We start from the raw sequence: 27566 nt of genomic DNA, 5'->3' as shown, positions 1-27566 counted from the left end.
GCAGACTGTGAATCTTGATGCTGATTAGAACTGGGATGTGTCAAGCATTTCTGTCTTGCATCTTACAGTGAAATACAGGAAAAATTAAATTACACAGGTTTTGTCTGGTCTGGCTGAAATCAAATTGGTGGCAATACTTTAGGAGAAATACATGACCCTTGTTTAGGAAAAATACATATTAAAAATACCATAATCTGGCTAATCAGCTTTGAATTAAATGTCTTTTTTAATATAATTTCATTTGCCACTGAAGTTAATTTCATACTATGTAACAGGTAGTGTTGCATCTACATTTCTCATGAACTGTGTTCATTCAAAAATGGCCCATAGTAGCTGCACTCTTCTGCTTTGACTTGGCAGCCTTAAAATCTAGATTTTCTGTGCTGAAAGCACTTGGCTTGGTGTGACAATTCTGCTTGGAGCCTGAGAACTCCACAGGCTGAGTAGAGGAGGAGACAGGACTTGTGGGTGACACTATAAATCTAGTTTATTTGCATTTTTGCAGCCTTCACAACCATATCTGGATAGGAGAGAGACACTTTAGCAACATAGACATAGAAAAAAATTTTTTTCTTCCCATCGTTAGCCGGTGTGTGGTACCCAAATCACAGTGGCAACACCCTGTCTGGTGAGAACTGGAGCAGCAGAGAGGATGTGATTGTTAGAAAACCAGAGTGCAGCACAGTGAAACATAGCAGTGATGGCCTGCCTGGTGAGAACAAAGTGATGAAGGCAGACTGATTGAAAGGAATCAAAACAGCCTAGCAAAGCAGCTGAGCAGCGTTGTGGCATTTTTTGGTTGTTTTTTTTTTTTTTTTTTTTTTTTTTTTTTTTTTTTTTTTTTTTGTGGCAGGAAGGAAATTATGAATTTGACTCTATATTTTTAGAAGGCTAATTTATTATTTTGTGGTATTATATTATATTAAATATGTAAATATTACATTATATTATATTATATTATATTATATTATATTGCATTATATATTATATTATATTATATTATATTATATTATATTATATTATATTATATTATATTATATTATATTATATTATATTATATTATATTATATTATATTATATTATATTATATTATTATATTATATTATATTATATTATTATATTATATTATATCATTATATTATATTATATTATATTATATTATATTATATTATATTATATTATATTATATTATACTATATTATATTATATTATACTATATTATATTACATTACACTATATTATATTATATATTGTGCTATATTACATGATATTATGTTATATTGAAACTACACTAACAATTAGAGACATGGTACTTACAGAAGGTTTAACAAGATACTAATGAAAAACTCGTGGATGTTTCTAGAGTTTTGACAAAGTTGGACTGTGATTGGTTATTAAGTAAAAGCAGTTCGCATGTTGGATAAAAAATTTTGAAGCTACATTCTAAAGCAGAAAACACAGGAGAAGCAAATGAGATATTATTTTTTCTCTCTTTCTGAGGCTTCTCAACTTCCCAGGAGAAGAAATCCTGGCAAAGGGATTTTTCCAGAGTATATGACAGTGGCACAGCATCACAACTCAGGGAGAGGGAAGTGATTGCACGCCTTGAGAGAAACTTCAGTGAAATCGAGGTTTTTTCTCAGTTTCATGGGATCTGTAGTACTATATCAGCTGCAGGACCACACATTTCCACTGTTTGGGGTCAGAGAAAATTTCCTCTCAGATCAGAGAAAGGTTACCAAATCCTTTGGCAGAGAAGCTGAGGACACAAGTGATGTGCATTCACAGAGACTAGAACAAATAAAAAATGTAAAAAATAGTCTGTGTGTCCTTTAACATTTCTAACAGGTGCTCAAGGCCCATTATTCACTGGTTTTTAAGCTGGGTACAGTTACATTTGTGGCCGTCTGTGAGGATTCATCAACATTAGGAGCAGAGCAAGCCATGATCAGGAGATGCAGGATGACCTCTGTAAATCACAGCGTGCCATCACACCCAGAAATTGCTGCCTGCAGCACAGAGAGCCATCCCCAAGCCTGGCTTTCCCCAGGAAGCTCACAAATAGGATAAATCCAGGAAGAATAGGGGATTTAGAGAGGGGATTTTGATAAGGTGAGAGAAGCTCTGCTCTAGAAGTAGCTGGGAAATGGCATTGTTTAGTTTATGAGTATTTCAGGGTTTTTTTGCTGTTTATTTTTTTTTTTTTTATTTCCCCTGTTCCTTTACCTGAGTGCCACTGTGGCACAATCTGCAGTTACAACTTCATCTAGAAATGTCACTTCTTGTTTTGAGGTGAGCATCAACAATTAAACAAGCAGCAAACAAGAACAGCTTTTCAGCACTGGATTTATTTTCTGTATATAAATAGTGCTCAGGTGCTTTTCTATTTATGTTTTCATCAACCATGTAACAGAACACTCTAACCCTTACTTCTGATTATTTCTGCTGTTTCTTGTTCTGGTAACATTTCTGTTGATTTTCGCTTTCTCTGATATTTTCAATCCTTTGTTGAAATGCAGGCACAAGAACTGGAAAACAACCCAAATCTGTTTTAAAACCATTATAGGAGTTACCACACTAATTTTTTGTGGTTACTTTTTTTTTTTTTTTTAAGATGTTTTATATCTCAATGTTCAGGAATCTCACTGACTGCAAAATTTATTCTTATTATTGAGAAAGAGTGGGTGAGATGATGGAAAAAGGATGGTATATAAAACAGAAGCAGGATTTGTATCAAAAATAGTGCGGCCAGGGAGGTGACAAGGTGGGGTTAAGTCACAGATTGGCCTCAATCATCTTGGAAGTCTTTTCCAACCTAAATGCTTTTGTGATACTACAATTATTTGATCAGTGGGCAAATAGGAAATATTTACAATATGGAAGACTACATTTACAAAATAAATTGCTGATGAGAAAGGCGTTAAGCAGGAAAAGGTGTTGATCTGGTCTGCAGACACTCAGCAGAACCACTGTCATGTAGGCAACTGGATATTGCAGATATTATTCAAACCCAAATATTAGCAATGGCTGCAATTCAATATAAATCTGGATGAGAAATTGTAAATTTTCAGTACTATTGAGCATTTTCAACACAGTTTAGAAGGTGTTCTTAAGCATGGGCTTGTTGTGGGTCCAGATGAATCCTTGAGTTATCATAGCACCAGGTACAAGTGGCACTGTGGTGATGATGTTTGCTCTTGCTGGAAAGAAAAAGAGAAAAAAACAACCTGTGAAAACAAAGTATAAGGTCCTGGCAACTTCCAAGTGTAATTTTATTGCAGAAGTAAGAAATTCTAACTGATTTTCAAGATTTTGATCAGAAAGATTTTTTTTGATCAATAATTCAGATTTTTTTTTTAGGGAAAAAACAGCATCCCCTACGCCACTATGCGGTGGAGAGCAAGAAAATTTATCAGAAATATTCTTTAAAGGCTTCAAGGTGTCTAAGAAAGGCCAGAGGACTTTTGAACCTGAAGAATAAGGAATGTGGACAGAAAAAAACTTTCTTTTCCTTATGTTTAGTATTCAGTTTTTATGGATAACATGGATACACCATTAACATCTTTCCTCTTTAATGTTCTTTCAGAACAAATAGCATCTCCTATTTCTTAGTATTTACCAAGTTACTCAATTTACTGTCAGTTTTAAGTTGCTTGGTAAATCAGGTATAGGACTGAAGAAGAAAAGGAAAGTTCATAAAATTGAGCAGTCCTGTGCCCTGGGGAGAACAGAACTTTCTGGAATTATTTAAAAAAAAAACCCAAAAAGGAACAACGAAAACAAATCAACCAAAAGACCCCAAAACCAAAAACATTAAAAGAAAAAACAAACAAAACAAATGAAAAATGCCAACAAAAAATAAACAAAAACCCAAACCCAACAAAACCCTCCCAAACAACCAAAAACTAAGTAAATCAAATAAACTAAAGAACCAAATAAAAAAAAAACCCAAAACCCAACACCCAAAACCCAAACAAGACCAACCAACCAACGAATACCTCAACCAGCAACCAAAAAAACCTCAACAGCAAGAAATCACCACCATCAAAAAACACAACAACAAAAGGAAAAACCCAACAAAAAAACCCAAAATAAACAAAAGAAAAACAATGAAATAAACAAACAAAAAAAAAACAAATAGGGAGAAAAAAACTCTTCTCTTGAGATCTGATTGATGACGTTTATGTAGATTCCATACAGGTCATCAATAAATGAATATATAAATGAATATAAATTCCATTAATATAATATAATATAATATAATAATATAATATAATATAATATAATATAATATAATATAATATAATATAATATAATACAATATAATATAATACAATATAATATAATACAATATAATATAATACAATATAATATATAAATAATGTTCTATTATTTGTATTATAATTATGTTATGTTATATTTAAACTATACCAAAGAATAGAGAAAGAATACTTACAGAAGGTTTAACAAGATACTAATGAAAAACTCATGGCTGTTTCTCAAGTTTTGACACAGTTGGACTGTGGTTGGTTATTAAGTAAAAATAGATTCCAGCAACTACTGGCCTCCCCCAGCATTTTGGGTCTGCATGCGGAGTGGAGACTGAATATATTTTGGGAAACAGCTGGAATCAACCTCAGTAAACCTTTCAGTCACTGAGGTTTGCATTAGTGATGGCAAAATGGCAGCAAAATTTACACGCTCACTTCCTACTGGGAAAGTTTGACCTAATTGCAGAGGAATTAATTATCCTGGAGCGGTAAGCTGGGATTTGGTCCTGGCTAGACCAAACTCTGGTGATTTCAGTGGATATCTGCTTTATAAAGAAGTGTGAGGGGGCATTAGGATAATTCTCAGTCTGTGAGGTGGTACAGTGAAAGAAGCATAGCTAGTGAAAAGTAATATAAATATGTATTTAATTTATTTATTCCAGGTCAGCAAGAGACAATAAATTCAGCCAGTAACTTTTGTACTTACAAAATGCATCTCACCTAAAGAGCTTTGCGTGTTACAGAGAATCAGGAAGAAGACAGATAAGTGAAGAAAATCCAGCCAAATATTGGCTGTTTATTTTAGGCAGACACTTTTCTGTCAGCTTACGTAGAGTAGGGCATGTAAGTTTGTATATATGGTTTTTTGTGCGTTTTTTTAAATCTGTAGTGTGTCATTGTGTCCTTTTAATGCAGAGTCATGGATAAAATTCACTAGGTTAAAACATGGAATATTTATGAAATGCAGCAATTTGCTCAACGGATGAATATTTCATGACTGATAATTTTTTTTATGTCTGATTTCTTCAATGTACCTTCAACTTAGTCACAACAATCTTTGATGTAGAAAGTGCTTGCAGAGTGCTGTATACAGTAATTAACATAGACTTTATAATAGGTGGTTTAAGGTAAATTTTAATATTCCAGTGGATTTCATGAAAAGGAATATTTTCTGTTTGGTGAAATCATCAAAAAAAAATCCTTGTGAAAAAAGGGCTTGGTGTGGGAAAAGTAAGCGTTGGGAATTAATTTCTGTCTTTTGCATTTGTCTTTGTCTTTAATTTAAGCCCTTGTTAGATTTCAGCAACTCCACTGACTTAGTTAAGTCAGTATTTAATGTTAACATTAATAATGCTGTATAAAGTTGAGCAATTGACAATGCAGTAAAACTGCATCTGTTAGCATTTGGATCACCCAGTTCTGAACCTGAAACTTTTCCTTGCATGAATATTAACTGGAAAGCGCCACGGGGGCCATGCAAATTATTCATGAGCGCGTGTTAAATTCAGAAGGAATTTTTAACTTTAAAAACAAACACATATCTTTGACCTGAAAACTAACAGAAAGCAGTGCAACCTGAAAAAAACAGAAAAATGTTTATGAAAATGTGTTACTTTCATTTTAATTTTTTGACACAGTGTTTATTGATGCCTAATTTTGAACTTTTTAAAAGTGCTCTAAAATTATTGAGTTTTTTCTTTTTTTTTCTCTTGAAAAGATTGAAGTTGAGTTGATTTACTACAAGTATGGAAGTTTTCTTGGTTGACCCAGATAAAAAGTTTTCCACTTCTACTTAATATATACTTTTAAAAATATTGTCGGGGAAAGAACCTAAAAAACCGGGAAAACGAACGACAAAAGATTATTTTTCGGGTTTTGTCCTGAACTGAGCAGCTGATGGAGAAAACAAGCTGGTAATTTATTTTTTGTTATTGTATTTAACAGTAATTAAAATCAATCAAAGTCCAACCCAGATGTGGAGCATCCGCTGGTCATTTTTGCAGATCCCCAGGATGACACACTTAATATATTTACCCTGAATATTTGAGATGGAGACTATGGAAGAAGAAAGGAAATCAATCCTTTAAATTTAGCATATTTCAATAACCATAACATCTGAGAATGGTTTGGATTGGAAGGGACCTTGGAAGGATTGCAAAGGCAGGGACACCTTCCACTGCGCCAGGATGCTCCAGACCCCATTTAACCTGGCCTTGGGCACTTCCAGGGATGCAGGGGCAGCCCCAGCTGCTCTGGGCACCCTGTGCCAGGGCCTGCCCACCCTGCCAGCCAGGAATTCTTTCCCAATATCCCATCCAGCCCTGTCCTCTTTCAGCTTGAAGCCATTCCCCCTTGTCCTGGCAGCCCAGCTGTCTCTTAGGCATGCCCCATTTCTTTACACCCTTTTTTCTTTTCGACAAGAACACGGCATTACTTGAACCCAGGAGCAAGGACAAAAGGTATTGATTTTCATTGTTCTGCCCTGAAAGGACCCAAGTTGAAAGCATTTCCAGCATTTCCAGCGCCAAGGAGAACAGATCATAATGGAGCTCCTTGTTTTCGCGATGGGCCGCAGCGGCACGGGAATGTGTGGAAGGCTTCTAGACTCCATCCAACATCAGCTGGATTATTTCCTTCCAGCAGGGAGAGGTTTTGCCATCTGTTTGCAGAACAGAAGAGGGGAAAATCCAAAATGAAGGGCAGAATTTTAGCTCAGCACTGCAGAGCCTGGCAGCTCTTTTTCCTTGTCAGAGTGGGAGGTGCTGGTTGGGAGCGGTTTTGAAGAAAGGGTGCTAAGCACCCCTTGGAAACCCAAAAACATGCTCTGAAAACGAAAAGATGTGCTCTGAGAAATGTACGGGGAAGTGAGTGAGACACAGGAAAATCCATACGCTCAGGATGAAATAAAAACATCTTTAAAAAAAAAAAAATAAAAGGAGAGAAGGACTCAAAATCAATAGCCCAACTCCTACACTAATGAAAAGTGAAGGGCATGGAGGAGCACCAGAGTGCTCACTGATGGCTGCTGTGAAAATGTTTCTTTCAGGGGTGAATTCAGAGAGGCTGGTGAAGTGTTGGCTTCCAGTCAACTGTTTTATTCACAAGATAAGAGAAAAATCAGTCTAAGTGATCTTCCCTTGTTCATGAGAAAAGGCCTTAATTTCTAGTCATTTTCTGAAAAATTAAGAATTATATAGATGAAAAATTAAGAGGAAAAATGCAGCATTTCTGAGAAGAATAAAGGAAACTCGTACCAGGTGTACTTTTTCTATTTCCCATCACACTCCTTGTGCCTAGTTTGCACCTTGTAAAGCCATGCTCATATGAGAAAGAGGGAAAAAATCACCTTCTTTTACACTTGAGCATGTTTCTCATTTGGCATTCCTGTTTGTTAAAGTACAGGTTTGTTAACAGTTCTTTGTTACAGCAAAGAACTTTGTGTGTTCAGTAAAACCAGTGTAGGACACAGAAATTTGTTCAAATTGGCCAAAGTTTAAAGTCAGCTTCCTTGCTTCTCATATTTTAGGGCAGAACAATATATTATTTTTGAAGAGCTCTGGCTTCAGCATGGCCTCTGCAGTTACCCTTTTGACAAATTGATATATGGCTTATTATTACTGTTTTTAACCCCAGATCTGTAGTAATAAATTTTTGAGATCTAGATTAGGGCAGTGTTTTATTGAAACTGGGTATTACTGACACTGTTTTGCCACAGCCTACACCACACATATTTTTCAATGTACATTCTTCAATGCTGAATGATAACGGATTCAGATAGGTATTTAATCTGGTTGTACTGAAGTTGAATATAAACCAAATATTGGCTGTAAAGTTTATAGGATCTTCTTTTCTTTTTGCCCAGCCAGAAAAGCTAGAAGTGAGTACCTGTGTTTCTATTATTCCTTAAGCAGTAGGTTCCAGTCTCCAAACTCCACCTGAGCAATGAAAACAGTGTTTTATTCATTTAAAATTACCTTCTTTGCCTTCCTTGCACCAGGACTTGATTCTTCTCCCACTCCTGTGCTCATGCCGTGCAGCTTTATGGCAGAGCATTTTCTTTGTTCCTGAATTCACCAAAAACCAATGGAAACCCACAGACTGAACCAAAGCAACGTGTCTCCCTGCATGGGACCCCTCCAACACCACATCTCTCACTTCATCTGCCATCTGCTCCTTTGCATTCTCCTCTTGGCACCTTATGCAATTTACAGTTCAGGTTTCCTGTGTTATTAAAGCAGTATGCCAGTCAGGCTGCACAGAGTAACATAGATTTATTGTGAATAAATAGAAGAAAAAAAGCAGTTAATTCTTTTGTTGGGTCTGTAATGAAGTCAGTTATTCCCACCAAGAACTGCATGCCCCTGGTTCTATGTAGTTTCATTCATTAAGATTTATTTTTTATGAAACTGTGGCTATTGAGTCCTTTTCGCCTAATTTAAAACTAAAGATTTTTTTAACATTCGTGGCTCATTGTTTTAAGAGGTGTTGCCCAATCTTAGTGGTTTTATGATAAAGTTGCTGTTGGCCTGCTGGTTTTTACACCTCCATTGCCCAGAAAGGATAGCAGCACAATCTTTGCAACTGGCACATTAGGTAATTTGCCAAAACTCACAAAGTGTTTGGGAAAGCACTGAAAATTGCCGGATTCATATTTATCCTGAAATTTTAGGGTTTGAAAGTCTCTGGGATTTCCTGTGTACTGATTTAATTTCCCAGTATGTGTTTCCACAAGGCAAAGTGGGCACTCTGGGTGCAATTGCCTGGCAGCAGGCCAGCTCAGGGAAGTTATTTTGGGGTTAAAAATGGCAAATACTGTGACAGAAAGCTCATGCATTAATATCAGTGAGTGACATTACAGGGCTGAATGGAGTTGGTGTTTATTTATCTTAGCTGCTATTTCCTCATTTCTTTGGGGGCAATTTTTATGGGCTTTTGAATCCTTTTTTATGGCTGCTGGATGTTGTATATTGAACGCTTTCAAGTGTTGTGGTAGAGATAAACCAGCACACGAAGAGACATAACCCAACCTCCTGTACCAGCCCAGAGCCAGCAAACGTTCTGTGAACATCTGAGTGGGCTTTTATTGGGTTTTTTGTTTTCTCCCCCAGGTGGGAGAACAGCCATAAAATAAAAGGTATTATCACCATTATGACTTCGCAGTGTGGTATGTGATGTTATTTTAAAATTCCGCATTCACATAAGAACAGGTAGTAAAATTTCCCTTAAAACACACAAAACAACTGAGTGAAACAGCTTCAGGCAAGTGACTGAAATATAAAAGGATGAAATTGTTTGGCTTGAAAGGCAAAGCTTTCTGTCTGTGACTGTGGGGATTTCCCAGGTAGGTTTTTTTTGCATCCACAATAACAGATGCTAGCAGGTACCTGCTTCTACAACTGTATTTTACAGCCATTTTTTAGCATTTTATATTAAGATTATTCGTTTGTTTCCTGGAGAACGCTCTTTGACGCTTGAAGAAGCAAAGTTTTGCACACTGATATGCAGCCTTATCAACTTTTACCTTTTTGAGTACACTTATTTTTTGGACACCAAAGCGCCAGGGGCACCTTCTCATTACATCTTCTGCTCTTTTGGAATATTCACATATTCTCAAATCTGCATATGGCATTGTGTGTGTGTGTGTAAAACTCTACTCCTCGTTTCAGAATTACAGTTTTCAGTACTGTTGTGCCTTTGGCAGCACTGGAATCCTTGGCAAGAACTGGAGCTGACTAAGAACTCAAGAATTGCTTTAAAAATTAATTTCTTTACACTGTTTTCCATTAGAAAGATGATCCTGACAAATACTAGGGCACTCCCTCCTTGTTCTAGAGAGGCCTAAATGTGAAGGCACCTATTAAAAAAATCTTTATCTAATCTTGTCTTCTACAACATGCAGCATTTCACGTAAATAATTTTTTTTTTCATATTTAAACATATTCTCGTTCAGCACTGATGACCGTAGTGATTGGTAGAAAAGGAATACCAGTGAGAATGGATTAGATGCCTTTACTGTAATTTTAAGACCCTAGTATTCTAGATTTTAATAATACATGGCATTTTGCTCAGACACCCACTTTTCTGTTAGAATTTATTTTTCTTGAAATAAAACAATGAAGAAAGCCTAAGTTGTTTTTTTTTTTCACAGATTTTAAGTGCTTCCATCGATGTAAACCTGTGGGAAGTGATACATCTTCTCCACCATGTGCCAAGGGCCGTTTTTGGGGTTTCTTAATTAATATATTTGTTTTCCATCGAACATCTGTCAGCCAAGCAGAGTTTCATTAGTTCATGGAGAGTCATCTCCGCCATGCCCTGGTGAGGGGCCTGGCGTGCTCCTCCTGGCTTGGTTTTTGTTCATTTCTGTTTGTTCTGCTGTGCCTTTTTTGTCTGTTTCTTTGGGGCGCTTCTTGCGGTTTCTCAGGTGTTTGTTATGTTTTGGGTTTAGTTTGTGGTTTTTTGGTTTTTTTTTCCTTTTTGTCATGAATGGGTGCAAAAGCAGCCTGGACAGCTGAAGCAGGAAGGAAGCAAATGCTGCTCCGAGGGCCTTCAGTGGATGCTGAGTTCTGTCAGATGTGGAGAGAGGGAAGAGACAGGAATCTCAGGCACGTGTTTCCCAAGGAACATCTGCAGCATTAAAATCACATTCCTAATGACTACAGCTGAGATTTGGGGGAGCCAGCCACTCTTCCTTGCACACGGGTCCTCTGAGACCCCTGAGATTTGATGCTGAGCAGACTATAATTTAGTTTTGATGCTTCATTCAGAAAAATGTCATTTTCTCTTGGAGCTCACTGTTCCTCTGGATAATTCTGCGAATGTCTTGTACAGATTTTGCATAGGGGTAATGCCATGTATATCCAAGTTTATTTCTTTGTATATGAGTCTAACATTTCATTTGAATGTTAAAAAGAACCCTTCACATTAATATAAACTTAGCACAAACTTTAATATAATGCAAAGCTAGTGTAATGTGTCACAAGATATAACAGCACAGCGGGCTGTTACACTGGATCTGCCTAAACCGAGATATTTATGCTTCAAAATTCAGATATTTTTTTTTTTTGCCTAGACCTGTCAAAGTTTCTGCCATTGTAACAGAAATAATCAGGAGTCTGGCAGAGATATTCAGATACTATCCAAGCATTGCTCTAATGTTGGATGACATGTCACCTGGTACAGGCTTTCCAAACCTGCCCATGTCTTCTTGATTTTTTTTTTTTTTAATCCCACTTATGTCATGCAGCATTATTCACCTCTAAGAAAAACAAAATTAAGTTTTCCCAAGTGAACATCAGAGTTTTTCTGAAGAAGATAAAATCCAATATCTTTCCCACCATATATCTTATTATATTTTGTCAATGATGCATTAAAAGGGGAAGAAGTGCATGGTGAAAAATGCTTTAGAGCTGCAGAACAATTTACAGCTTAAGGTCTTGCGGTGCTGTCATAAGACCATGACTTGGGGATGTCTGTGACTTTTTGGGGGGCTTTTTTTGGTTTTTTTTTGGTTTTTTTTTTTGTTAAATTACTGGCTCCTCTGATGGGGGAGGCTGATGGGGACCCACCACCCACAGCAGTGACTCACCATCCTCTGCCAGCCCATCTGACCCCCTCTCCCCTCCTCTGAAACAAGCAAAGAGCAAATTACACATAATTACCCTGGGGATGAGTCACTATATAAATAGATTTTTTTAAAATAACCGAGTGTTTTAAATCACTGCTAATGGGAAAAAAAAAATTTAAAAAAAAGGTGGTGTAGTGTAGGAAAATTTTGGTGTGGCAATTTGGTGCATTTCCTTAAAAGTGGGAAGCGGAGTGCTGATATTGCATTTGAGGTGGTATGATAAAGCAAAATTAGGTATATTCCTTGAGTACTCAAGCTCTTACTGAAGGCTGGTTTTTTAAACACGGTTTATTAATCTAATGGGAGGTAAAAATATCCTGTCACAAAAATCAAGAGATTAAGTTAATTTAATTTTTTCTAGAAGTCTGTTTGAATTGTGAACAGGCTCAGAACTGCATTTTCATCTCCATTTTTAATACTCATCTTTAATTTCTGTCTAGGATTAATGCAGTATTGACAAGTAGAATTAGGTCTTTTTGCAAAAGCAGTTCTCACCAACTCTAACTGAGACAGAAAAAGAACACAGTCTATTCCTGGATGAGCTTAAACCAGCAATCAAACAGCCAAAATTAATTAAATAAACAGAAAAGTAACATTATTGGCATAGCCATTTTGGTATCTGATTTATTCAGCTGAGATTCAGCTACCGTGTTTTATTTAGATGTGTACCTAAGTGCAGAGTGGTCCCTCTGAAACAACCATCAGAGTAGCAACAGAATCCAGCTTTGAATTGCTAATGCTGCTATTCATCCTGATAATTAAGTCTCAGAATATTATTCAAATAGCAGTCTGAAGGAAACGGTTACTGGAATAAATATTCCTTGTATAATTGGACAATTTTGTTTAACCAGTTTTAAAGCAGAGTCTCCAGTACTCTGAATTATTTTTCATTCAAGCAGCAGCAGAGCAGGAAGCTAATATGGATTTGGGGCATTTGTAAAATTTTGACTTCCTGCTTTCATGTTCTGTTCTGTCTGTGTAGTTGTCTCTTCCACTGGTACCCTGAGAAATTGCAACCTACTTTGTTGACTTAATTTTTAGTTTGTTATTTACTTCAGAGCCTGTTTTTCTAAGATTTAAATATTCTAAACATTCTGGTTTGGGGGCTTCTTGTTTTGTTGTTTTTGTGGGGTTTGGGGGAACGGGGTTCTTTGGCCTTTTTTTGACTGGTTGGTTGCTTTCTTTGGTTTTTGGAGGTTTTTGTGTGTGTCTATAATCAGCTTTCGTATTGTTAAATTAATGATTTAGCTGATTAGTTAAAGTTGAAAGAGGGGGATGGTATTTTTCCTTCTTTTCTTTCATTATCTTGAAGTCCTCTACTACCACAAACACATTTTATTTTAGTTTAAGTAGTTAAAAAACTTGATGTGATCTTTACATACGTACACTGCATAATGGATTAGTCTAGTTCCAAAACACACTTTCAAACTTTAAATAAGGAGTTACAGAAGTCAAGGCTCTGCTAAGTACCACGTTTAGGCCACTTTAAATTATGCCTGACATCATGTTATGGGTTTTTTTCTTTCCGTGTAGCCTTCTTCAGGGTTTATCTGAACACCAAACTTTAGAAATAAAAATCACCTGTGTACATCCAGCCACTGTGGTTAGAGACAAGATGGTTGGCTGGTGCTTGAGAGAGTAATTCATTATTTCCTCTCGATTAGATCTGACAGTCCCCAAAAGGACACCATGCTACTCTGCAATTAGCAATAACTGATGTGTTCAGCACTGGTTGTCACATACAGTTGCAAGCAGAATATTGTGCTGATTTAACTAAGGCTTATGGCCCTTCTCAATTGCTCTTGGTGTCTGTTGACAATTTTTTTGCCAAAAAAAGGGAAGGTCTCCCTGCTCCTCTCCTGGTTTCTCCCTGCACAATACATGGGGTGATAGCAAAAGTAAAAAAAAAAAAAAAAAAAAAGTCAATTTACCATGGTGGTGGTGCTGTTTCAGGGAGTGTTTGGAGTTTTTAGCCATGCCTTGTGCAAGCTCTGTCAGGGAGGATCAATGCCTGCCATGGGTGAAGGAGTGTTGTCTCTGCTGGTTCTGCAAGAAACCAAAACAGGAGGAGCTCCCATTTCAACAGGCAGCAGGCAGTCGTTAAAAGAGAAAAAGCAAAAGTATGGATTACATGTGTTTAATATCTCTATATCGCATTTATGGAGAGTTCTCTCACTTCTAGGTCCTTTTTACAGTATCCAAGTGAGAAACACTTGAATTCAGCTTTTACTGTCATCCAAAACTTTTTCAAGGCTGTTAAGAGACCACTTCCATGATGCATGTGTATATAAACCACACTGACTAAAAGAAGAGAAAGAATTAGGTCACTGATGTACTTTTGAAGTTCACTTTTGCTGGGAATATGTCTGTTTCCCTCTTTTGAATGTGATGATAATAGATAGTCCAGAGCCATCAGCGCTTTTTGACGGTAACTCAAGGCAATTTAATGGTTATCTGTCAACAAAAGGGAGAGGTGAAGACAGGATTTTTATTGCTTTTCCCAGAAAAATAAACATGTGGAATGGGGAGCCCAGTTACTGTGTGCCTGACAGACAGACAGACACACAACCCACCCCAAAACTGCCACTTTGGCTCCCCAGCTGCTCAATTTCAGAATCAGCAATTCCCACCAGGCTGGGAAGAAGCTGAGTGGAACAGAAGGGGTGGAGGATTATGAGAATAAAGAATTTTCGTAATGTCTAATTGCTTTTATGTTAAGAAAATGTAAATAATACAACCATTGGCATTACATGGATTTCTTCATTTGTATTTTTTTTCTCTTTTTCTCTCTCTCTCTTTCCCTTCCTTCCTCTTCCCATTCCCTGTCCCTGCCTCCCTCCCCACTCCTGACACCTTTTTGCACAGCCTCCATTGAAGAGGACCCAACTTCAGCAGGTATGAATTATTTACATCACATCTGCATTGTGGCAACCATTTCTTGAGGGCTGCCCTTACTAAAATAATTTTTAGCCTGTTTCATTTTGTGTGTAACTTGGGAAATATCACAGCTGGGATCTATCCTCTTCTGGTCCCCTTTCTTTTTTTTTCCCCTTCTCCTCTACTTGGAGTCAGCAGGAAACATAATCCTCCTGTAACATTTAAAAATATCAGTGGCATGTTCCTTCCTTCTTCCATGCTTAAGCTGGCATGTCAGGCTTCAGGTAACAGAATGATTCAATCAGGAGCTGAAAGAAAAAAAAAAAATCAGATCAGTGATTTGTAAATTATTTTTAATTTTTTTTTTTAACGTTAGATTTTTTTCTTGTCTTTATGCTGGCAAAACTCAGTGACCTGGATGATGCCCCAAAACTGACATCCTTTAGAGAGCTGGGAACAAGCAGTGAAGGAAAGGAAAAGAAAGGCAGCAGATGCAGAAGCATTGTGCTCAAAGAAAACATTCTCCAAACGATGGCTGGGCTATCTGCTCAGAGAACTTTTATTTCCATTGACAAGCTGCCAAGCAGAGAGAATGGTTACCATCACAGCCATAAAAATTAGTTTAGGAGCTCCCAGAGAGACACAAACGCATCGTGTTTATTTTATTGTGAAGATTAACTATTTCTAATTAATTGGCAATCCATTAGCTGGGGAGTATTTAAAGGAAAAAGAAGACAGTGTACCAGAGAAGGATGCCACTGAGCAGCCTAACATATTTGAAATGGCACTGAGTTGTACAAACTCAGCGAGCTAAAACATCAAATAAATGGGGAATCGCTTTATGGTGGCTTGTTAAAAGAAGGAAAGGCCTCCAGAGGAGCAAAAGAGAAAAGGTGAGGAGAGTGAATGAAGAGAGGAAGATGGCAGGGAAGGATTGAACACTGTTTACAACGCTAACCTACAACTGGGGAGCAATATAAGTAATTAGGATACAGCAGAGAATAATAAATGAAAGGACAGAGAACAAAGCCAAGAGTAGAATGTGAGAGAGTTAAGACTAGAACTGATTACAGAAAGAAGCAAAAGGGAGCTTTAAACATGAATGTAGCAGCAAAATGAGCAGGAAGGAGGACTGGAATGAGAAATAACGCTGAAAAAGAGAGAAAAAAGAGGAATTTGGGGAAAAAATGTAGAGTACTCACACACCCCAATGGACCTTGCATTCTAATTACTAAATATCAACACTTTCAACTCTCCATTTCTTGAGAGATCTGTCAGTCTTGGAGTTTTCATGGAAAGTGTTCTAGCAGAAACCTACTGCAGCCATTCAACAGAAACATTAGAAAAGGATGTGTTTTTTACTTAGGAAAGAACAAAACCCCCAGTCTTTTTCCCTTTAGGAAAATGGTTTAAGTACTCATATTTTTTTAGAGCGTCTCCCAAAGACTTGGCCTCCCTCTTTGAACACCACTGCTGGTTTTGTGGGAGCCCCCAACTGTGATCTGGCCAAGCTACCCAGAAACATCAGCTGAAAACGTTCAAGAGGAGGAAAGTGGAATTTATAACACAGCCACGTGGGCTGCACTACAGATACGATTTATACTAAGAGAAAAATCCATGCATAAAGCGCAATCTAACACTAATTTCTAGCTTAAAAACTTTAGAAGCAATGCTAGCTCTTCAGATGCTCCCTAATTTACGATTCCTATTGATTTTGCTGTAAGATATGACCAGATGTTGCTGTTTTGCAAGTACAAAGACTAGTTCTGCACTCTTACAGGATTAATACGACTTATTTCTCAGATTTTATTGGCATCTGTAAAACTGTGGGTTCTGCTTAAAGCAGATTCCCTTCCCTCAGGGCAGGAATGCAGCCATGCAGTTTGGAAGTTGCAGGGCTGCAGAAAAATAAATAGAAACCGCATTCAAAACCTCATGGACTCACCTAGAGCCTTTCAGTGGCATGTGCCTGGTGGGGACAGTTTTATACAATGCCAGGTTTTGCTCTTTTCCACAAAAAAAGCGCAGCAATTTTCCGCCAGTTAATGAAATTTATCTAATCACTATCTAATCATAATCAATGCACACATTATTTTTTCCAACAAATGCCTTCACTTGTGAAACAACATGAGGCAGGATAAATTGCATCAAATATTTTTGTGAAGACTTTAAAAATTATTTTGATATTCTATGAAAATTACAAACTGTTAATTGACCTGTGATCAGGACCAAAACTAAAATTTCCTTTCCTGTTTAATCAAAGGGATGAAACACTGTTGTTTCCCATACTCTGCTTTTTGGGATAGGGCCTAGCTGCTCTGACAAAGCCATCTGTGAGGAATCCCGTAGAAGCAAAGTTTTAAAATTTAAAATTTTACTCTGAGCATTGCAACCAGTAAAGTGAAGATTAATAATCCTGTAATAATAAGTGCCCTGTAGCTATCTCCCTATAGAAATTATATTTCACTGGAGTTCCTTGAGTTTCAGAGTGCTCCAGACTAATTATGATGTCTAATTATAACACCATGTTTTCACCCAAGTTACTTTACAAGGAAAGATAAAGGAGTTTTTTCAAGGAGTTTTTCCTCACAGTTTCAACAAAGTTTTCCTTAGCAATGCCTCTGGGTAAGCATTATTCCAGATCTCTTTTTTCTTCCCAGTTATATCTATGATTTAATGTCCTTGTGGACACCTAAACTCTGTTTTGAGACACTTCACCATATTTCTTCATTTGTTTTGACTTAAAATCAAATTAATGAAATAATTTAGTTACATTATTGTTTAATTAAATAATTATTTAATAGAAGTAGGAAAATTTCAGGAAAATTCTCTCTTTTCCATGCAGTTTTTTTCCCATCTATAAGTAACATGAGTTTTTGAAAGCTGTTTGTTGAGCCAGGAGGAGACTCCTTTGTTGACAAGTATTTTTCAAAGCCTAATGTAGCAAGGAACTCCTGCTGGATGTCCTGCTGTTTGAGGCTTTTCATCCCAAAAATGTTTCCCCATGGTTTTATGGATTCCTCAAGGAGCCTGGAGTAGTTTCTACAATTATTAAAGAGTAATTCTTCCAACACCTGATGAGACAGAGCACAGCAGTTTGTTCACTTGCCTCTACACACTGATTTTGACTGAGGTAATAAATACATCTCCTTTGAGATCCCCACTTAACTGGAGCCATTCCTTGCCTCTGCCACTGCTTTTTTTTTTTTTATTATTATTATTATTATTATTATTATTATTATTATTATTATTATTGTTGTTGTTGTTGTTGTTGTTGTTGTTGTTGTTGTTGTTGTTGTTGTTGTTGTTGTTATTACTTTTTTAAGATTATAATGCTTTAGGAAACGTAGCGTTCTCATTTTTGCCTTCCATCTTTATAACACGCAAACACATTTAAAGTTTCATGGTAATAAAAGCTCTTTTACAGGGTGGGATCTGCTATTGTCTTTTAAGTTTAGGTGTTGTAGAGATTAAAGATTCACTACATGGCAGGGCCTCCTTCTTCAAAGACATGGCTAAAAAATAATCCCTTCAACAACCTTGTGGCAGAGTATATAAGCTGCATTGAATATTTGTGTATCTAAGAAAAATTATATTACCCTTCCAAAATTCCATGTGAGATCTACCCTGTTCCCTCTTTATTTAGATTTTTTGACTTACATAGAAGTTATTTTAGCATGTTTTCCCTAAAGAAGTAAATAACATAGGGGGAAAAAGAAGTAAATAACATAGGGGGGAAGAATCACTTTTGAGAAAGAATAAAAGCTGAAAATGCTTTATCAAATGAAAGAGACTTTGGCTGCAAAAATCTATAGAATTAAGTTTATTTTATTAAAGGAAATTAATGGCATTTTAGAAAATGGAAGAGCACAAGTTCCAGGATGAAAGTTGTACTAGACATAGTAATTACAGTTATCAAAAAGTCATGAGAAATAGAGATCTAAAACTATTAAGAGTTTACCCGTAACTGCTTACCCATTACCCTTACTCTAGGAGCATGGTGTTAAGCAATACCTGAAATACAATTCCAGAATAAAAATCAAAACAGAAGTTGCATGCTTTGTTTTGGTTCTGCTAGGAGAACTCCAGGTTCCTCTGGTGCTTGTTTTCTTCCTTGGATCTCATGTGTTTAACTTTTTAAAGAGGGATACCAAAACACCTTGTGTTGGTGTTTGTCTTTTTATTCCCAGAATTTAAAAAAAAAAGATGGTTTACAGAAATAAAATAGATTTTAAAAACCGGAAAATTAAAGGTAATGTAAATTATTTCAGTCAGTAGATATTTCAAAGCTGACTTGCTTGGCACAGCCTTGATGACTCTTAGGAGAATATTTCTGTGCAATTATTGGATCCTCAGAGACATGTAGAGCTTAAAAAAAAAAACCCAAACAACAGAAGGGAACTAGTGCTATAAAAATGTTGTAGAAGAATTAGTTATCTCTATCTAAATATCTTTGCATTTAAAAAGTTACTGGACTGTCATTTTTTATAGATTTAAAACACTAGACATATTAGTATTAAAATCCCTTGTAGCAGTTGAATATTGCTTTGATATTCAGAATATCAGATTTTCACAGTTTTGATTTTTTTATAACAATATAAAGTATTGTAATCAATTTTTCCTTGTCTTTCCATGCTTCATGTCAGAAAATTCTTTTGCCCTTTGGTTGTTGCCCTGCTCATCAGAGAGCAGGTGAGATCCAATTGGTTAAAGTTCTGGGCACTTTGTGTGCTTGGTTCTCAGGGAATGAAAGCTAAGAATTGAAATTAAAAATATTTGAGATCGTACTGGCATTAATATTTACATGAAAATTATGCTTATATCCTTATTTAAAAACTATACCACGTCTTTGTCCTTAAAATACTTAGCTGATGTGGGTTTGAAATTGGGTTTCACAATTTCACAGAAGGGTCTCTCTTCTCCATGAAAATAATGCCCAGAGAGGCCTTATTAAGAGGCTTTTATTAATTGGGAATAAAGGGAAAATTAAAAAAAAAAAGAAAATTTAAAAAAAGCGGGGGAAAGTGCCTTTTCCAGTGGTTACTATGATTCGTTTTGGACCTGGTGATCTTTTTGGTCCCTTCCAACCCAAACCATTCTATGATTTCATGACAATCTGAAAAGAGAAACCAAATCAGATTTTTCTGTGGGTTTGTTTTTGGTTTTTTTTTTTTTTTTTTCAAGTTCTTGAAATGAAACTTTAAAAACGAAAGCACGACACGTTTAATCTGCTTTCTGCGTCACCCTCAAAGCATCAAGGGTGTGTCTGGTCAAGACCCAAGGACCTCAGTTTCCTGCCCACTGCTCAGCAGGACCCGGAGCTGTGGTTCTGTGACAGCTCCCAGGCTGTCTTTGGGGCCACGGAGGTTCTGCTGCGGTGTGCAAAGCTCCTGCATTTCACACGTTTCAAAGAGGGAAATCATCTCTCAGAATTATTCTAAGGGAAAGGATTTGCCATTCCCCCAGGGACCGTACCACAGATTTACTGTCTTGCTGAACTTGGTTTACGCATTTGTAGCAATTCCTTTTCTTTTTTTCTCCTCCAACTGCATATTTTATTTTTTTTCCAGTGCCTGCAGCTAGCTTGCTAATTACTTTTCCATCTATTCCAAGCAAAATATAGACTAAATCAGAAAATTATGTAAAGGTCATATTGAACCCCATTCTGATGGAAATGAGGCTTATGCAGTAAAAATAGTCCTAGATGCCAGGTGGCACTGAAGGCTATTGGAGCAGCCTGTCACATTTAAAAGCTGGAAATCTTGCTTAGGTCAGGAATGAAAATTAATTATTATTTTTAGCCTATCCCTTAGTGACTGTCCATCCACATATCATAAAAATAACACAGTTTGGCAAAATGGCTTGCGTCTTTCCAAGATTGACAAAAAAAGTGAGCTAGGAGTTTGAAATCAGCCTGCAGTGCTGGCAGCTGCCTGAGAAACTCAGGCAGGAGCATTTTTCTATAACCTGCACAGTTTCAGAGATTGGTATTTGTGGTGGTTATACAATATTCATCCCAGTGTACGAATAAAGTGGGAGATCATACAGTATCCCCTAAACCAGGCACTGATTCCTGCAATGAACTTTTCCTTCCGTCTGCTTTTCCCTTCCTTTCTTACCTGAATTTTGAGGCAGATGTTCTCCAAGATGAAGCTTTTCATGCCAGGCATCTGCCTCAGACTGGTCAAGGCTAGGCTGGATGGAGGTCTGAGAAACCTGGTTTGGTGGGAAATGTCCCTGCCCATGGCAGGGGGTGGCACTGGGTGATATTTAAAGTCTCAACCCAAATCCTATGATTCTACGAGGTCTGTAACAAACAGTGGTTTTACACAGGTAAACTTCCCATCTGGGAAGCAGCATTCCCCAAAACGAGATTTTGCAGGTGTCTAGTCCTTGCCAGGACAGATGGAAAAGAGTAGGACTAGCTCTAGCTCTGGGCAGCTAAGACAAGTGAATAATAAACATCTAAATATTATTATTTGGTATTTATTTCTTCATCCTCTGAAGATGAGGAAAGAATGAAGAGATGAATGAGGTACTGTTCTGGTTGCTGTAGGGATCTCAGTGAACCATGTCAGTGGCATGTGTGCTGGCAATAGGAAGGTGGAATTTGGTGGGAATGTTCATTGAAAGTTGGAGTGGGGATGAAAAAAATTTCTCTGGTCAAACATTTGGATTACCTGTCACTTAAGATTCCCGTCCTGCCATTAGATGTGTGGAAAGTGAAATAAAAATAAGCAAATACTAATAAAAGCAAACCAAGCAGAATTAGTGGTTGGTTGAGGATTTAGTAGCAGGTTAACAAGCCCAACGAAAAGGACTCTAATTAAATATAGCATCACAAGGAATCATACTTTATGCTTATTTTGGGTTTAAACATCTTATGACCATCTTTAAAGCACTGGATTGACCGTGGAAACATAATACTGAGGAAGGAATTTCACTCCTTTACTGTGCAAATTTAAGTGATTTTTAGTTGTCAAGGCTGTGTATTGCACATCAATTCAGGAGGCAAAAAACATATTGAATAATGACCCGTTTGTAGAAAAGCTGTTCCTGTTCAATAGAAGAAAATTATTAATGAAAATAAATATAATTAAAAATTATTAGTTCTTACAACCACACCTTTTCAATAACTAATGTTTTATTACATCAGAGTGTTAAAAAACCTGAGCTTAAGCAGGTTAGATGGCTGCTAAAGAATGAATGGAAAGCTTTCTGGCAGGTGGTAAAGTATAGAGAGCATGGCTGAACTGAGAGAATTTGGTACTTGTGTTAAAGTCAGCCTCCTCTGAGGCTGATTGCATAATCAGGATCTTGTATTTCGAGATCTTTAAGTCTGTCATAGCTTGAATGGAAAAAATATGTTGAAGGAAGATTTGTCCCTGTTATTTTAAAAAACAGTGAAATGTTGCTTGTCACTAACATTGGGCAGGACTAAACAGCCCTCTTTAAACTGTATCACTGAAACAACATAACAGGTAAAATTCAGATGCATTTCTTATCATAAAGAGAATATAAATTGCTTTAGGTGCATGGAAATATCAAGCAAAGGCTTGAATGAGTTCACTCAGACAGGACCATGGGGATTTCTGCACATATACAGCAACTTCTTAGATGATTTCTTGCAGTAACAAGTATGTACCACTTCATTCACATCATTTTTACTCATATATTGACTTTCCATATGGCAATCACTCTTTGCAAGAGCGAAGGCCTTCCTGTTTTGTTTTGTCTTAGAAATGTAATAGATTATTTTTTATTGTATATTGTTTTGAAGTTTTACTAATGCAATTAAAATGCATTTTACTTTTTTCTACTGGAAATCTTTTAGATAAAATATGCTTTAACTGAGAGCGTGAATGTCCTTTATTAGGCTTGACAAAAGCCTAATATGATATGTAGCCTTCACCTGCCTGTGTATGAGTAATCATATATACATTTGTAATAGTTAAAAAATTATTTTGAAAACAACTATTTTTGCAGATTTTTCTCTTCTATGTTTTTTCTATTGTCTGCAGTAGTCTTCCTTACAAATAAATGTCATGTGACTTCAAAACAAAATCATGGCAAAACCATTTACATGCAATCTACAGTACTGTAAAGCAGTAAAATGCTAAATGAAAATTGTCAGAGTGACTGAAGATAAGTAAAAGGCCAAAAGATTTCCCAGTCCAGTTCTTATTCCAGACACAGCTTCCACTGGCTACCATGGGAGTTGTGGCTGTGTGGCAACTGTTGGGATAAAAATAATAATTATGAAATTGCAATATGCCCCAACCATGAACACAGTTGTAATTTTAATTGTAACATGCTCCCATGAATGTCCAGTTTTCTATTACTAAAAATATGCTAGCATGAAATCTACCTTTATATACTTTGAAAGTTATTTGTGTCAAATACCCTGAGAAATGCCTTGGAATTCCTGAAGTTTTATTGGAATGGCTGCAATAGCTACAAAGAAGAAGACACAGCCCAAAACCAAAAAGGTCTGGGTCGAGATTTATGTATTCAATTTTCCTGCAGCACTGTGTTTTAACAAAGCATGAATTAACACTCCACAGTAATATTACAAGTCAGTGTTACAGTTATTCATGAATTTCATTAGTTTCAACTTTCCAACAGAATTTCATCCTGTTCAAACTGCAGAACAGTTTATTTATTAATATACACTAAGGGAAAGAGTGAGAGTATTTCAGTATCTCTCCATGTTGGCCAAAAATGTCTCAATTTTATTTTTTTTTAATTCAGCCTCCTAAATGACAAAGCACTTCAACTATTTTTTTTTTCTGCAAAACAGGAACGTTGGGCTTTTCTTTTATTAAACAAAACACAAATCAAATATCCTGCCAGGTGTGTGCTCTGCTCAAACCTCCTCTGAATAGGGGCAAGGAGAGAAGGTGCAAAGCAATGTGTTTCTCACCAGGTCTTGTTTCCATCTCAAGTTTTTGAAGAACAACACAGGCCATACAATACCACATCTTCAGAAATTCAAAATAAGTTTTTTGCCTCAAACTGTTTTAAGTCATGCAGTTGGATGTGTCTGTCAAGCTACCTATGACCCACCTGAGGGTGGACACCAGAGAGGCTCTATGGCTCTGATGTCAAAAGATTTTTGCTTTTAAAATATTTCTTTCATCTATTTGTAGCTCTGTAAAGTATCATTGTATAATTCTACAGTTTCTTCAGAGGGAGGCCAAAACAAGGTGGGGGAATTACCACATTGTATGTACTTCTAACTGGGGATTCTCATCAATTATGTTAATTTGATAAACTGATAAAAGTGTCAAAGCCCTGTATCACATGTGCTTTTGGCCACAAGTGCACCTGGAGGACCTTGAATAAACAGCGGCATCTTTTTATCACTTCAATCTTGTTTTGCTCTTTTAGGGGCTATAAGGAAAGATCTCCAGTGGAAATGAGCCATGCCATTCCCTAAAGGAATAAATTATTTCCCTAGAGAGTGCTGCAGCTCAAGCCCCAGCCCTGGAAGGCAAAATTTAACTGTGCTGAGAGCTGCGCTTGAACTCCTTATCGCAAACTATTTACATTACTATTAAACACAAGCAGGAATTTCAACTTAAAGCATTAAAGCTTATCAGAAAACACCAACATGCAGTATTGCTGTGCAGGGCTTACTGCCATTAGCCACCCAAAAATAAGTCAGTGCTTCCATCCAGGTGCAACTGGCTTCACGTGAACCACATTAATCACAAGCAATTAATTTGAATTTGCGCTGTGGAAGTAGCTGGTGCAAAGGAAGCAGATCTCCAAGTGATCCTGCTTGTGTATGTCCCAAACTGAAGGCTCGTGACTGAAAACACGGGTTGTGATTTTAAGCTGGGATTCTCAATCAGTGTAGGTTTCTGTGTTGACAAAAAAAAACCCTATGTTTTTTGGAGAAAAAAGAGAAATTATTTCCTAGCTGGATTGTCTAGCTAGGAAAGGAGAAAGAGTTGGAGAATAGTGACAGAATCTGGAATTCAATAGGATTTAAGGTTTTTTTACATGGAAATAGCAGGGTTTGATGGCAGCTTGGGAAAAAAAGTGGAAGAGAAAAGGATATATTTCCTGTGTCCTACATCCTCAGGGAAATAAGTGACTGAAGTGTAACTCTTGTCTATTTCCCTTGGTTTCTGCTGTGGACAACTTTACGCCTGTTTGGACTATATATATTTCACATTTAGTGATTCTCTTTCATCACTTTTTAATAATATTTCATGTCCTGAGGATAACCACCCTCTGAGGTTCTCTTCTGCTGTTTCTGTGTCATTAATGCAGCACTAGTAATTAGGATCTGACTCATATAAATATGAACAGCCTAAGTTTAGGCTGCGGCATTTTTTAGTTCCCACTGGAATCCTCAGCAAGAGGACTAACTGGATTTATTCTATTTGCTGTCATAATTAAGGTTCACATAATCTTTGCAGGTTTTTTTTTTCCACTTTCCAGTTATAGAAGCAAAAAAGGATAAGTCCTCATCATTGGCAGTTTAAAGTGCAGTGAAACAATAAAAAATGACATCTTCATATATGATGACAAGAATTATGATGATAAAAACAACACTGTTGCACAGAAATCCCAATTGCAAGCGAGGTTCTGCATTAGGTACCAAACAATATATAGTTTCTTTATTGCTGGGACTGTTTTATTTAAGCCATTATCAGTGCAGTAAAAAGAGACATGAATTTGTTGCAATCATGTAGAAAATGGATTTGGAGAGTTTGTTTTAATGCAGAATCTGTAGACATTAGCCTTTTAAGGACTGCACCTTTGAACTAAATCTTCCAGACATCCCAACTGAAATCTAATTTAATATTTCTTTGAATATTTTAGCATTAAAAATTCAAGTCTGCAGTCCTTCAGCAAAGTTTTTACAAAATTATTCTCTCTGTTTGCAGAGGGTGGTTTGGTTTTCTGCTTGGTTTTTTTTTTTTTTTTTGTCCCTGTTTGATGTAAACCAGACTCAACTGAAACATAAATTTGGAAAATATTTCTAATGTGTGTTGGAAAATTTAGTTTTAATGAGACAAAGTAGATCACAAAAGAAGTGTAGCAAACAAGATGCCACAGCTGGGTCAGAAAGACTGGGAGAAGTCAGTGACAGAAAAAGGATCATCTATGAGAAAAGCAGCAATGATGCTGCCTGAGTGGAAAGTTGAAGGAGGAGGAAGAGGCCTTGGAAATTTGTATTTTCTGTAAACTGATCAGGTGTTCCCTGGGAAGATAAAATCCTCCTGTGAAAGGAGATGCAGAGATGCAGAGCAGGTCCCACTTTAGCACTCACTAAGGAGGTTTGTGGGAGAGCTGGTGGGGGAAGAATACTGTGGGCATTATCCAAAACCACATATTTGCGTGGCAAAGGGTACAAAGAGGTAGAAAACAGCATTGAAAATTGGCAAAGAAAGTTCTTACCCTTGAAAGCTGAGGAATATGAAGAGAAATAATGGAAGACGACTTGGGGAAAATGTCTTGTAGTGCATTGAACACTTTCCCCAGATTTTAGAGTATTTTCATGTCTCACCCTCTGCAAAATAACTAAAGTGCCTGCTACACTCACCATGCCTCAAATTTGGGTATAATTTGCCATCAAAGGCTTGGGTGTGAAGTTTAAGACTCTTAAGGAAAGTCATTGCATATCCATCAAGTATAAATTGCTCCTTTACAGAAAATATTCTAGCTATTAGCTCAAAAAAGGTTGGGAGATGGGTGGACAATCCAGGTTAAATTTCTTCACTGTAGAAGAAAGAATTGTAGGGAATAGAATTGGAGGGAAATGTGCAGAAATGACCCAAAAGCCATTTTGCACTCAGGGGGTGAACTTTATCTTTTTCTGCATCCAGATGGAGACACCTTGATCATTATAATCAACATGCTCCATTTGCCACATTAAAAACAAGATAAATATTTAATCACAGTGCAATTAAGTCTGGATCTCTGCCATCAGTTTATAATGAATATATAGGCAGATAGAATCTAATACACTACTAATTCACTTACAAGCCAGGCTGAACAGATTTTTTTTTAAATTTTTTTCCCCCAAAGCTGGTATTTTGGGAATGTTCATGAGATGACAGTGTGTGTCATCTAATTACTTTGTCTGCTTTCATGCATTAACTGGAATAACATGCAGCAATCAGTTTTTGTTATCAATATTCCACATAAACCATGAATGATGTTCTGCAGTGCCTGTTCTTTTCAGGTTTAAATAACCAAACAAAAAGCAAGGTGTAGGTCAATACAAATTTGTTGATGCAAAGTACATATGTATCCCAGCAGTGAAATAGAAGCAAGAGTAGCAAATTCAGACAGGAATTTTTTGAAGGATAAGAAGGAGCTGTTGTGGATTGGTTTATTCCCTTTTCTTCTTACTTTACAAATATTTGAATGTATTGGGCAAGGAATAATTTCTAGTTACATTTTAGAAGCTTTGAAGGATGAGTTCAAAATACAGCTTTATTATGATCATCATTATTAACTGATGATGGTCAGTTTGTCATGGTGCACCAGTATAAATGGAGTTGGACCTAAAACATTTAGATGTTTATGTATTTTTTTAACATAGAATTACTTATAAATGAAAAAAAAAAAAAAGATCTTTGAGTGAGAAGGAGCAAATACTGGACTACTTTCAAAGCATTAGTTCATTACTGCTGATGCTTAATACTTTAATACTTTAATACTTTTAATACTTTATTGGCAGAATGAGCACGTTGTCTAGAAGACATTTTCATGACTGCAGTGCCTTCAGAAGGTCGACAGCACATCTGCTGGGAACGTGCTCTCCAATG

General features: G+C 36.7%; 1 protein-coding gene across 2 annotated transcripts in view; it reads left to right on the top strand.

Moving 5' to 3' along the window:
- The window catches only part of EDIL3 (EGF like repeats and discoidin domains 3), a 243026-nt gene that overhangs the window by 83539 nt on the left and 131921 nt on the right, over window positions 1-27566 (top strand). The window contains exon 3 of one of the 2 annotated variants that reach the window (XM_059492967.1): window positions 14764-14793. The exons of the other annotated variant lie outside the window; for it this stretch is intronic. Within the exon in view, the coding sequence (XP_059348950.1) occupies window positions 14764-14793 (30 nt within the window). The remainder of the gene's footprint in view (window positions 1-14763; window positions 14794-27566) is intronic. 2 annotated transcript variants of the gene reach the window in all.

The sequence above is a fragment of the Ammospiza nelsoni genome, chromosome Z (assembly GCF_027579445.1).
Source record: "Ammospiza nelsoni isolate bAmmNel1 chromosome Z, bAmmNel1.pri, whole genome shotgun sequence".
Taxonomy (NCBI): Eukaryota; Metazoa; Chordata; class Aves; order Passeriformes; family Passerellidae; genus Ammospiza; species Ammospiza nelsoni.
The sequence above is the reverse complement of the archived record's forward strand: the minus strand, read 5'-3'. Positions and strand labels throughout refer to the sequence as shown.